The 13,556-nt window shown below is 46.1% G+C and overlaps 1 protein-coding gene across 3 annotated transcripts in view; it reads right to left on the minus strand.

The window, feature by feature from the left end:
• Positions 1-13,556, minus strand: part of LOC110491154 (rho GTPase-activating protein 39) — a 163,757-nt gene that overhangs the window by 24,137 nt on the left and 126,064 nt on the right. For all 3 annotated transcript variants that reach the window (XM_036947624.1, XM_036947626.1, XM_036947625.1), the window contains 2 exons: positions 5,579-6,206; positions 5,048-5,143 (listed from right to left, as the gene is read on the minus strand). In XM_036947624.1, the coding sequence (XP_036803519.1) occupies positions 5,048-5,143; positions 5,579-6,206 (724 nt within the window). The remainder of the gene's footprint in view (positions 1-5,047; positions 5,144-5,578; positions 6,207-13,556) is intronic.

A 13,556-nucleotide genomic window follows, 5' to 3' on the forward strand; every position in this document is an offset into this window, starting at 1 on the left:
AACACTCTCACACAGACAGTAGTTCCTCATGTCCTCAGTGACAACACTCTCACACAGACAGTAGTTCCTCATGTCCTCAGTGACAACACTCTCACACAGACAGTAGTTCCTCATGTCCTCAGTGACAACACTCTCACACAGACAGTAGTTCCTCATGTCCTCAGTGACAACACTCTCACACAGACAGTAGTTCCTAATGTCCTCAGTGACAACACTCTCACACAGAGAGTAGTTCCTCATGTCCTCAGTGACAACACTCTCACACAGACAGTAGTTCCTCATGTCCTCAGTGACAACACTCTCACACAGACAGTAGTTCCTCATGTCCTCAGTGACAACACTCTCACACAGACAGCAGTTCCTCATGTCCTCAGTGACAACACTCTCACACAGACAGTAGTTCCTCATGTCCTCAGTGACAACACTCTCACACAGACAGTAGTTCCTCATGTCCTCAGTGACAACACTCTCACACAGACAGTAGTTCCTCATGTCCTTAGTGAAAACACTCCAGAGTGGATGTGGTGTACAGTGTGACTAACTGTTTTCTACTACAGTAAGGGGAGGAGAGTCAGTCAACAACCATCTCAACCTTCCACAACTCTCCCATTATCTATAGTCTCTTAAATTATGTAGCACAGTGAGTGGACTCTGTCACAGTACTAGTACAGCTGGTAGCACAGTGAGTGGACTCTGTCACATTACTAGTACAGCTGGTAGCACAGTGAGTGGACTCTGTCACAGTACTAGTACAGCTGGTAGTAGCAGAAGGGCGGCTTGGTTACGCTCACTGTGTAGTGTAACAAATTGAACAGAAATGTAGTCTATATAGTTATAATGATTAAAGTTTAATAAGATTTGTTGACAAGCTAGTGTGGCTCATCCTGTCAGCTGGTCTGTGAGTGTTGGTAGGCATAGATTATGTGTAGGCCTACTGCAGCTACGGCTGCATTTCAGATACACATCCTAGTGGGGAGCATCTCTTTCTTGTGTTATTATATAAAGTGATGGTTGTTTATGTGTAGGGCTACATTTCAGATACACGTGTGTACATTTGAACAGCAGAAAGACCAATCTACCTTGTGTTGTTAGTGCTTTAAACAACAGATAGATTTAAAATGGCCCCCCAGGCATGTCATCCTGGAGCTGGGCCTGGGACTCTCTCTGTCACAGTACTGGTACAGCTGGTAGCAGGGCTGGGGATGACTGTGCGATGTGATGTGGTGTCAGTCTGGGTCTTGGTCTTGGTGTGGTAGATGCAGTGTGTTTGGCCTCAGGGCAGAATGCAGCATCATGAGACCAGCAAAGATGCTGGGACACAGCTGCGAGGAGCCATCTGATTGCTCAAATGAACACACTAGGGCTGTCCCCGACTAAAAAATAAAATAAAAATTGGTCGACCAAGAGTGTTCTTTTCTTTCAACCAATAGATTGGTCAACCTTTTTAAACGTGTATTTTTCCATATATAGACACAGCGTATGTCTGATCTGGAGGACTCACTAAACAGAGAACATCCCTGGTCATCCCTACTGCCTCTGATCTGGTGGACTCACTAAACAGAGAACATCCCTGGTCATCCCTACTGCCTCTGATCTGGTGGACTCACTAAACAGAGAACATCCCTGGTCATCCCTACTGCCTCTGATCTGGTGGACTCACTAAACAGAGAACATCCCTGGTCATCCCTACTGCCTCTGATCTGGAGGACTCACTAAACAGAGAACATCCCTGGTCATCCCTACTGCCTCTGATCTGGTGGACTCACTAAACAGAGAACATCCCTGGTCATCCCTACTGCCTCTGATCTGGTGGACTCACTAAACAGAGAACATCCCTGGTCATCCCTACTGCCTCTGATCTGGAGGACTCACTAAACAGAGAACATCCCTGGTCATCCCTACTGCCTCTGATCTGGTGGACTCACTAAACAGAGAACATCCCTGGTCATCCCTACTGCCTCTGATCTGGCGGACTCACTAAACAGAGAACATCCCTGGTCATCCCTACTGCCTCTGATCTGGCGGACTCACTAAACAGAGAACATCCCTGGTCATCCCTACTGTCTCTGGTCTGGAGGACTCACTAAACCGAGAACATCCCTGGTCATCTCTACTGCCTCTGATCTGGAGGACTCACTAAACAGAGAACATCCCTGGTCATCTCTACTACCTCTGATCTGGTGGACTCACTAAACAGAGAACATCCCTGGTCATCCCTACTGCCTCTGATCTGGAGGACTCACTAAACAGAGAACATCCCTGGTCATCCCTACTGCCTCTGATCTGGAGGACTCACTAAACAGAGAACATCCCTGGTCATCCCTACTGCCTCTGATCTGGTGGACTCACTAAACAGAGAACATCCCTAGTCATCCCTACTGCCTCTGATCTGGTGGACTCACTAAGCACATCCTTCATTTGTAAATTATATCTTAGTGTTGGAGCGTGCCCCTGGCTAGCTGTACATTTAAAAAACAAGAAAATTAGGCTGTCTGGTTGGATTAATATGAGAAATGTTCAATTATTCATACTTTTACATTTACTTAAGTATATTTTTAGAAATTATATTTACATTTAATATTTAATATATATTTAAAAGCAAATACTTTTAGACTTTTATTCAAGTAGTATTTTACTGGGTGACTTTCACTTTTACTTGAGTCATTTTCTATTAAGGTATCTTTACTTTTACTCAAGTATGACAACTGGGTACTTTTTCCACCACTGTACGAGACACAGAGAGAGCTGGGGTGAGAGTTTGTCACTGACCATCCTGAGAGAGACTCTAGCTGTAGAACCATTACAGAAAGTAGCAGTGGTTTGAGGTAGGAAATACACTCACTTACCTAACAGCTACTTTATAACAAACAGCTACTACTTTATGTATAGCCATGGAATGCTTTGAAAGGCTCACATCCACACCATCATCCCAGAAACCCTGGGCCCACTCTAATTCGCATACTGCCACAACAGATCCACAGATGACACAATCTCTATTGCACTCCACACTGCCCTTTCCCACCTGGACAAAAGGAACACCTATGTGAGAATGCTGTTCATTGATTTCAGCTCAGTGTTCAACACCCTAGTACCCTCCAAGCTCATCACTAAGCTAAGGACCCTAGAGTCTACGTAGTGGTATCTCTTATTGAGTCTTGCAAGGTGGTGTCTGTTATTGAGTCTAGGTAGTGGTGTCTCCTATTGAGTCTACGTAGTGGTGTCTATTATTGAGTCTAGGTTGGGGTTGTCTCTTATTGAGTCTAGCAAGGTGGTGTCTCCTATTGAGTCTACATAGTGGTGTCTCTTATTGAGTCTACGTAGTGGTGTCTCCTATTGAGTCTACGTAGTGGTGTCTCCTATTGAGTCTACATAGTGGTGTCTCCTATTGAGTCTACATAGTGGTGTCTCCTATTGAGTCTACATAGTGGTGTCTCCTATTGAGTCTACATAGTGGCGTCTCTTATTGAGTCTACGTAGTGGTGTCTCCTATTGAGTCTACCTAGTGGTGTCTCCTATTGAGTCTACGTAGTGGTGTCTCTTATTGAGTCTAGCAAGGTGGTGTCTATTATTGAGTCTAGCAAGGTGGTGTCTGTTATTGAGTCTACGTTGGGGTTGTCTCTTATTGAGTCTACGTAGTGGTGTCTCCTATTGAGTCTACGTAGTGGTGTCTGTTATTGAGTCTAGCAAGGTGGTGTCTCCTATTGAGTCTACATAGTGGTGTCTCTTATTGAGTCTACGTAGTGGTGTCTCCTATTGAGTCTACGTAGTGGTGTCTCCTATTGAGTCTACGTAGTGGTGTCTCCTATTGAGTCTACGTAGTGGTGTCTCTTATTGAGTCTAGCAAGGTGGTGTCTGTTATTGAGTCTAGCAAGGTGGTGTCTGTTATTAAGTTTACATAGTGGTGTCTCTTATTGAGTCTACGTAGTGGTGTCTCCTATTGAGTCCAGGTAGTGGTGTCTCCTATTGAGTCCAGGTAGTGGTGTCTCTTATTGAGTCTAGGTAGTGGTGTCTCTTATTGAGTCTAGGTAGGTGGTGTTTTATTGAGTCTAGGTAGTGGTATCTCTTATTGAGTCTAGGTAGTGGTGTCTCTTATTGAGTCTAGGTAGTGGTGTCTCTTATTGATTATATGAAGGTGGTGTCTCCTCTCACTCTACAGAGAGGTCCCCTCAGCCATGGCCTGGACAGCATTACTAATGCTCTTTAGGCTAGAGGGTTAGGAGGAGACCGGGCCAGGGACTCCTATAACATGGCTATCTGCCTGCTAATCCCTGCCTGGCAGTGTGTGTGTGTGCCAGCCTGCCCAGCAGGGCAACAGAGATAAAGCACAGAGGGAAACACATTACCCCAGATTTTGTTCCTCAAGGCTCCTTTGTGTGGTTCTGCTAATCTTATTTAAAGAGTCTAGTACTGATGTAAATGTGTGCAATACTTTCAATTGTCAATCTCATATAGAAAGAAACATACGTTGGTACAGACTATCACTAACATTTCAAATGACTAAATAACCTTAGCGCTAACCCTGACCTTAACCCTTATCCTAACCATAAACTTAACCCTAACACTTAATCAAAACTTTTACTCCAACTCTTATTCAAGCCTAACCGTAACCTTAGCAACCAGTTGCTTATCAACAGATGGCATGACTACCAACAAACTATTTGTGGAGCATCTACTAATGGAAAATCCGGACTGTCCACATAAAGTGTTATCATTGGTTAATATTTTCTGTGAATGTCGGCCTGCCGGCTGTAAGATGGGGACACTGTGAGGACTACTTTGGAAGTGTTTTAATTAATACTTGTAACTGCTATCCTCTAGGAACACATTCTACATATTTTTGTATATGTTTTTCACCCAAATTAATTTAATTCAACTGTTATTCCTCCCTCTTTTTCTTCTGTGAATGAACAAGTGTTACTGTAGTGAACAAGTGTTACTGTAGTGAACAAGTGTTAATGTAGTGAACAAGTGTTAATGTAGTGAACAAGTGTTAATGTAGTGAACAAGTGTTAATGTAGTGAACAAGTGTTACTGTAGTGAAACTCACCCTCTTCCTCTTCCTCGTTGTTCTGCTTCCTCTTCTTCCGGGACTTTGAATTCTTCTTGGTCTTCATGTCGTGTTGTTCCATAATGTGCTGCATGACTGTAAATGAAGTGGTGAGGAGGACGGAAAGACAAAATGTTCTTTTGATTAAAGATTTGTCGCAATAGCGCTCTCCCCAGTGCCTAGGTCTGAAAAACAGATGATGGTGTTTTGTGCTGGGCTCTCTCAACTTTGACCCTGCTTCCACTCCATTTTTTTTTGTCTCCCTTTTCCAGTACTGCATCCTGTTTGATCTGGCCCGAATCCCAGATAATAATAGCTGGAAAACCAATATCAACTGTCTGTTTTTGAACTCACGGGAATACCGGATACATAAACACACCTCTGGATGCACCCAAGTCTAATCAAACAAATAAATCATGTTTCAAAACCACCAGCTACAGGAAAACAACCTTCACCAACCCATAATCCATAGATGTACTGTATATAAATAGTACAAACATTTTTGTCAATAGAAGCAGTTTTGACACTCACTCTTCTTGTCGTTGGAGGGCTCCAGGTGTGTCTGGATGTACCCCTCAAGGTAGCTTCTGAACTTGGGCGAGGGGGAGAAGAAGGACAGGCTGATGGCCATGAATTCCCAGCCGGCCTCCAGGCTCCTCAGGCTCAGGTTGTCAGTGGTCTGTCTGACCAGCTGGACGTACAGCTCATCCCTCAGGGCCTGCATTCCCCAGCACTTAGTGATCACCAGCAGGGCGGTGTGACGGCGCTCCAGCCGGGCTGGACGGTCCCCCATGTAGCCCTGAATCAGCTTGAACATCTCACAGGCCTCCTTCTTGACGGTGCGGTCGCTGGTGATCAGCATGGGCTTCTTGATGGAGCCTCTGTTCCAGGAGAGCATGTTGGCGATGGAGACGCGGCGGCGGAACAGGCCCTGCGTGTGCAGGTTCAGGTTCTTACTGGCCCAGTCCACCATGTTGGTGTCTGGAGGAGGTTTACAGAGGGTGGTGTAAGGGTACTGGTATCCCACACTGCCGCCTCCTCCTCCCCCACCTCCCCTCCTGTCTCCAGTCACTTTGACTCCATGAGGGGTGCCCCTGTGTCCATTACCACCGCCTTGTGACGAGATCTCCGACTGGGCCTTGGAGTCCAGTGTTCCTGCCTGGAGAAGAAGATCCAGAGGGAGAGGAAGATTTAGCAAGGCATAGACATAAACGCTACAGCTGGAATCATATGTGAATTACTGTCTGTTGATGGCACGTGTCTAATTCTGTAAACATACAGTACATTGCGCATGTGAATTATGGTGTGTGTGTGTGTGTGTGTGTGTGTGTGTGTGTGTGTGTGTGTGTGTGTTCGTCAGTGTGCGTACTGTAGAATCAATTTACTAATGTCCCCTAAAGCGTTAACAGAGTAGAATCTGGAATCATTCATGCAGATCACACTCTAGAAATAGGTGACCCAGTGTGGCTTTCACATCTAAACACATGTATGGTAACATAACAACCATCCCCCACTCTCTGTAGCCTTCCTCTGGCTGCTTCCATCCCCCACTCTCTGTAGCCTTCCTCTGGCTGCTTCCATCCCCCACTCTCTGTAGCCTTCCTCTGGCTGCTTCCATCCCCCACTCTCTGTAGCCTTCCTCTGGCTGCTTCCATCCCCCACTCTCTGTAGCCTTCCTCTGGCTGCTTCACCTTCCATCCCCCACTCTCTGTAGCCTTCCTCTGGCTGCTTCACCTTCCATCCCCCACTCTCTGTAGCCTTCCTCTGGCTGCTTCACCTTCCATCGCCCCAAAACACTTCCACTGCCACTTCCCTTTACCAAATACAAATGAAACTACACTGAACAAAAATATATACGCAACATGCAACAATGTAAAATATGTGGTCCCAATCCTCTTCAATGACTGTGTGAAGTTGCTGGAAAGTCCTAACTTTGACATTAGCAAATCGCTGGTCGCATCCGACGCCAGACATTCATCCGTGAAGGGCACATTTCTCCAGCAGCCATCGAAGGTGAGCATTTGCGCACTGAAGTCGGTTACAACGCCAAACTGCAGTCAGGTCAAGACCCTGGTGAGCACGACGAGCACTCGGATGAGCTTTCCTGAGACGGTTTCAGACAGTTTGTGCAGAAATTCTTCAGTTGTGCAAACCCACAGTTTCAGAGGGGTCTCAGATGATCCCCGCAGGTGATGAATCTGAATGTGGAGGTGCTGAGCTGCCGTGTTGACACTGCGGTTGTGAGACCGGTTGGACGTACAAACAAATTCTCTAAAGCGACGTTGGAGGTGGCTTATGGTAGAGAAATTAACATTCAATTATCTGGCAACAGCTCTGGTGGACATTCCTGCAGTCAGCATGCCAATTACACGCTCCCTCAAAACTTGAGACATCTGTAGCATGTGACAAAATATCATATTTTAGAGTGGCCTTTTGTTTGCCCCAGCACAAGGTGCACCTGTGTAATGATAATATTGTTTAATCAGTTTATTGATATGCCACACCTGTTTGGTGGATTTATTATCTTGGCAAATGAGTAATGCTCACTAACAGCAATGTTTTGTGCACAATATTTGAGCTAAATAAGCTTTTTGTGCGTGAGGAACATTTCTGGGATCTTTTATTTCAGCTCATGAAACATGGGACCTACACTTTACATGTTGCATTTAGAATTGTGTTCACTATACTTTCACAAATCTAATAACATGAGTTTGATTTGTTCCCTTTATGCAATGAATCATATCAAATCCCAAACGGCCAACATTGTTCTCCCTTTAGAACATCCAGGTAATTCATCACAATCATATCAATAGTGAGTTTGCCTCTGAACCAACACTAATGTCTTACCAAAGGCTTTTTCAAACTCAATTACATGGCCTAAAGAAGAACAAACAGTAATATAACCAACAATAACCTTGAAAGATGGGCTTTTACATTCATACTCATATGACCTCATATTTACAATATAATGCTGTAGAAGTCAGGCAGATCTGTTAAGAGGAAATCTGACCTCTTACATATCAGGCTTTACATTATTGTTCTGACAGAGATGTGTGGGTAGGGACCGGGGAGGGTACCCCTATTTTACATAGACATATGTCTTTTACAGCTGCTATGTAGTAAGGGCTTCATAATGTGGTCTTATTAAAAACAAAAGCGGCATGATAATCTTTTCAATAGTGTAGTAATCCATGCAGCATGGCGAAACATGTGGACCGTTGATCAGATGTACAACTGGTGTATTTGTCCACAGCTCAGGCCCAAAGCTTTCCAATCTGAACCCCCTCAGCAGGTCTGGAGCTAAGCTCCACTAAGACCCAATCAGGCCAAAACAGCATTTCCACAAAAGGCGTAGGCTCAGGTTGTCTGGGTCTCTATGTTTTTGGTTGGACAGGTTTCTCAAATTCTTTCTTAGGTTTTTGCATTCTTCATAAAATATTCTGTCATTGTTGACATTTTTTGATTTGATAGGGAAGCTGAGAAACTGCCAAGTTTACACCTTCACTATTACAGTGAAACGTTTTGTCCAGGAAATTGTCTAAAAGGGACTGAATTAGTTGTTGCCTAATTATTTTTTGGTAGGTTTCCACACTCCTTTCCTTCCATCTATAGCATTTCTTGATATTATTCAGTTCCTTTGGCTTTGAGGATTGAGTATTGCTCTGTTTAAGTAGACTGTGATTTTGCTGTGGTCTGATAGGGGTGTCAGTGGGCTGACTGTGAACGCTCTGAGAGACTCTGGGTTGAGGTCAGTGATAAAGTAATCTACAGTACTACTGCCATGTACCCACTATAGGAGTCCCCTCTGAGTCTACCATTGACTATGTACATACCCAGCATGTGACGGAGCTGCAGGACTTGTGACCCGTTTTTGTTGGTAATGTTGTCATAGTTGTGTCTAGGGGGGCATATGGGGGAGGGAATGCTGTCACCTCCAGGCAGGTGGTTGTCCCCCTGTGTGCTGAGGGTGTCAGGTTCTTGTCCAGTTCTGGCATTTAGGTCACCACAGACTAGTACATGTCCCTAGGCCTGGAAATGATTGATTTCCCCCTCCAGGATGGAGAAGCTGTCTTCGTTAAAGTATGGGGATTCTAGTGGAATGATATAGGTAGCACACATGAGGACATTTTTCTCTGTTGAGATCATTTCCTTTTGAATTTCTAGCCAGATGAAAAATGTCCCTGTTTTGATTAATTTAATGGAGTGAGTTAGGTCTGCTCTATACCAAATTAGCATCCCTTCCCTGTTTCACACCTGGTAGTTTGGTGGATGGGATTACCAGCTCTCTGTCACCTAGAGGGAAACCAGTGAGTCCATCTCCTCTAAACTATGTTTCTTGTAAGGGTGACAGTCTGAATTTCTGATTTCTTTGGTGAAGTCCAGGTTCCTGCTCTTTAAGCCAAAGGCAGATGACCTCAGGCCTTGGATATTCCAGGATGAGTTAGTGATGGCTTTGTGTTCCATAAAGTGTCCAATGTTAGTTGTGTGGTTTGGCTTCAGGCCAGTAAGTGTGAGCAGAGCCTGCTGAGCTTCTGGTACATGCCATCGACTTGGGCTAGTGTAAGAGTGGGTGTTGGCCCTGTTTGCCTGCTCACGGCCTGGGCGTATGTGTGACATCCATGTTGAGGCCCTCTTTGCGGGAGTGGGGGACATGGGGTGGGCAGGAGGGGCATAGGTCTGATCTGAGGTGTTCTAAATGGTGTGTGGGCATGGTTGAGGGGGGGGGGGGTTTGATTGGTTGGGGTGGGGGTGTGGATGTGGCTGGTGGTGCTGTGGTCTGGATGTAGGTCCTCTCGGCAGGGGGGGGGGGGGGGGGCTCCCGCAGGTCTGGGAGAGTGTCTCGACTGGTCTGGGGTGGAGTGTCTGTTGACACTGAGGTGCTGGGGAAGCGGTTGAGGGCCTTTAGTGTCTGGGCAAAGGTGGGCACTGCTGCGTTGTGTAGGTGGACTTGGTCATAAAGGCTGTTCAAGTCCAGGGTGGAGTGGTGGGCCAGGTAGACATTGGGCTTTGAGGCACAGTCACGGAAAATACTTTTGTTTACCCACTGTATGGTAGCAGGGTGGAAGTATTTTCGTGGTAGCAGGGTGGAGATAACCACTTGTGCGTTGGGGAAAGTAGAAGAAGCTTTTTCAATCACTCCCTTCAGTGCTGTGGCCACCCTTTTCTGCTGTGTTCTCAGGTCGTTTGTGCCTGTGTGTATTATTATGTGGCTGGGTGACCCTAGTTGGTCCTCAGACAGAAGGTCTAGAGCGCGCTGGGTGTTTGGACACCAGAGTTTAGACACTGTGTGTTTGGGAAAAAGTACATTTTCTTGTATATATATATTTCCCGTTTGATGTGCATAAGGAGTACAATCTGTGGCTTGTATATTTTCTCAATGGGTGTGGGGGGGTTGTCAGGAGGGCTATCAGGGTGGCTTGGGGTTCTTCATTTGTCTGTTCTGCTGTGATGTCAAGGCTATGGTCAGGGTCTGGGGTGGACTGTTCTGCTGTTGTATCGAGACTTTTGTCAGGAGCTGAGGTGAGTAGTTCTGCTGGCTTCTCTGCAGGGGTGGCCAGTTCTCTAATGGGTTGTCACATGTCATCATTCCCTCCTTCTCCTCCAGCACTCGGTTCTGTTCTAGACTTGTACAGGTTGACATTGGCTGACTCAAGAGTCCTCGTTTTCTAGTATCCCGAGTTTCCACCTATCGCTAACACCTCCCCTCTTAACAGAGGTATAGTGTGTTAATATAGCACTGCACCATGCCAGGGGATGGTCTGTGTTAATATAGCACTGCACCATGCCAGGGGATGGTCTGTGTTAATATAGCACTGCACCATGCCAGGGGATGGTCTGTGTTAATATAGCACTGCACCATGCCAGGGGATGGTCTGTGTTAATATAGCACTGCACCATGCCAGGGGATGGTCTGTGTTAATACAGCACTGCACCATGCCAGGGGATGGTCTGTGTTAATATAGCACTGCACCATGCCAGGGGATGGTCTGTGTTAATATAGCACTGCACCATGCCAGGGGATGGTCTGTGTTAATATAGCACTGCACCATGCCAGGGGATGGTCTGTGTTAATATAGCACTGCACCATGCCAGGGGATGGTCTGTGTTAATATAGCACTGCACCATGCCAGGGGATGGTCTGTGTTAATATAGCACTGCACCATGCCAGGGGATGGTCTGTGTTAATACAGCACTGCACCATGCCAGGGGATGGTCTGTGTTAATATAGCACTGCACCATGCCAGGGGATGGTCTGTGTTAATATAGCACTGCACCATGCCAGGGGGTGGTCTGTGTTAATATAGCACTGCACCATGCCAGGGGATGGTCTGTGTTAATATAGCACTGCACCATGCCAGGGGATGGTCTGTGTTAATATAGCACTGCACCATGCCAGGGGATGGTCTGTGTTAATATAGCACTGCACCATGCCAGGGGATGGTCTGTGTTAATATAGCACTGCACCATGCCAGGGGATGGTCTGTGTTAATATAGCACTGCACCATGCCAGGGGATGGTCTGTGTTAATATAGCACTGCACCATGCCAGGGGGTGGTCTGTGTTAATATAGCACTGTGCCATGCCAGGGGATGGTCTGTGTTAATATAGCACTGCACCATGCCAGGGGATGGTCTGTGTTAATATAGCACTGTGCCATGCCAGGGATGGTCTGTGTTAATATAGCACTGCACCATGCCAGGGGGTGGTCTGTGTTAATATAGCACTGTGCCATGCCAGGGGATGGTCTGTGTTAATATAGCACTGCACCATGCCAGGGGGTGGTCTGTGTTAATATAGCACTGCACCATGCCAGGGGATGGTCTGTGTTAATATAGCACTGCACCATGCCAGGGGATGGTCTGTGTTAATATAGCACTGCACCATGCCAGGGGATGGTCTGTGTTAATACAGCACTGCACCATGCCAGGGGATGGTCTGTGTTAATATAGCACTGCACCATGCCAGGGGGTGGTCTGTGTTAATATAGCACTGTGCCATGCCAGGGGATGGTCTGTGTTAATATAGCACTGCACCATGCCAGGGGATGGTCTGTGTTAATATAGCACTGCACCATGCCAGGGGATGGTCTGTGTTAATATAGCACTGCACCATGCCAGGGGATGGTCTGTGTTAATATAGCACTGCACCATGCCAGGGGATGGTCTGTGTTAATATAGCATTGCACCATGCCAGGGGATGGTCTGTGTTAATATAGCACTGCACCATGCCAGGGGATGGTCTGTGTTAATATAGCACTGCACCATGCCAGGGGATGGTCTGTGTTAATATAGCACTGCGCCATGCCAGGGGATGGTCTGTGTTAATATAGCACTGCACCATGCCAGGGGATGGTCTGTGTTAATATAGCACTGCACCATGCCAGGGGATGGTCTGTGTTAATATAGCACTGCACCATGCCAGGGGGTGGTCTGTGTTAATATAGCACTGCGCCATGCCAGGGGGTGGTCTGTGTGGAAGATTAAGTAGTTTATGTTCCCATTTTTACAATAGTCAGCAAAAAAAGTGTCTCTTGATATTCCATAAGGAGCTTTTTTGCACTCTTTTTGTGCCTTGTCATTTTCTACATCCAGAGGGTAGTGTGTCGTAATGACATCTGAACAGCGGGAGGGGGCTTCAAAGGTCTGTGTTTGGTTGGGGTGGGCTGCGAAACTCTCCTGCCATTGTTGGGCTCAAGGGCTTTGACACCTCTCACGTCACACCTCAGTGCTAATTGAAGTTGCATGTTATATGTTTTATGACTGCTGCAAGATGAATGACCTCTTTGAGGACATTGACGTTTCCTGAATCTGAATGGCTGGGGTACCTTCAAAACAGACACATCCAGCCAGCGACAGTGGCAGGTCTCACAGACAAGAGAGAATGGCAAAGTTACGACAAAAATACAGACTCTTAACGCCACATTGCCCAAAAAGTGTGTTCAAATAAATCCTGATTAATTGTGTTCGTTTTTATATTATGGTTTGATAAAATAAGCACTATTACAGACCCTGCTAATTGCTGATGTCTGGTTATTAAGGACACCCTTCATTTTTCAATGTCAGATGGGCCTTTTTGCTGAAGGCCTCTGGAAGAGTCATTTCCATGGGTGTTCATATACTGCAGTGAATGATATGGCTTCTGAGGGCCTGAACCACATTTCAGTCAGGCCATTTCAACCCACACACAGCCTCAGCCCCAGTCTCCTTGCAGAGCATAGGCAGCTTCTGCCAAGTTACTCTCCTACAGATCAGACAATGAACAGTGAAACGACTCTGCCCCAATGTATTTCAACCTGTGCCTGGAGTATTCATCTGCATAAGGTAGGCGTTTCATATAGGAGCACATTTGAGTACATGATAAATGCACACCACGGACCACGCATACATCCACAAGGCAAAACTGATATCAGCTCTGAGGATTTGAGGCCATTCAAGATGGCTTTCGCTGTCAATAACAGTCAGTAACTCAACCTCTGATTGGACATTTACTACCCCGAGACATAAGTACA

This window comes from Oncorhynchus mykiss, chromosome 16, assembly GCF_013265735.2.
Source record: "Oncorhynchus mykiss isolate Arlee chromosome 16, USDA_OmykA_1.1, whole genome shotgun sequence".
NCBI lineage: Eukaryota > Metazoa > Chordata > Actinopteri > Salmoniformes > Salmonidae > Oncorhynchus > Oncorhynchus mykiss.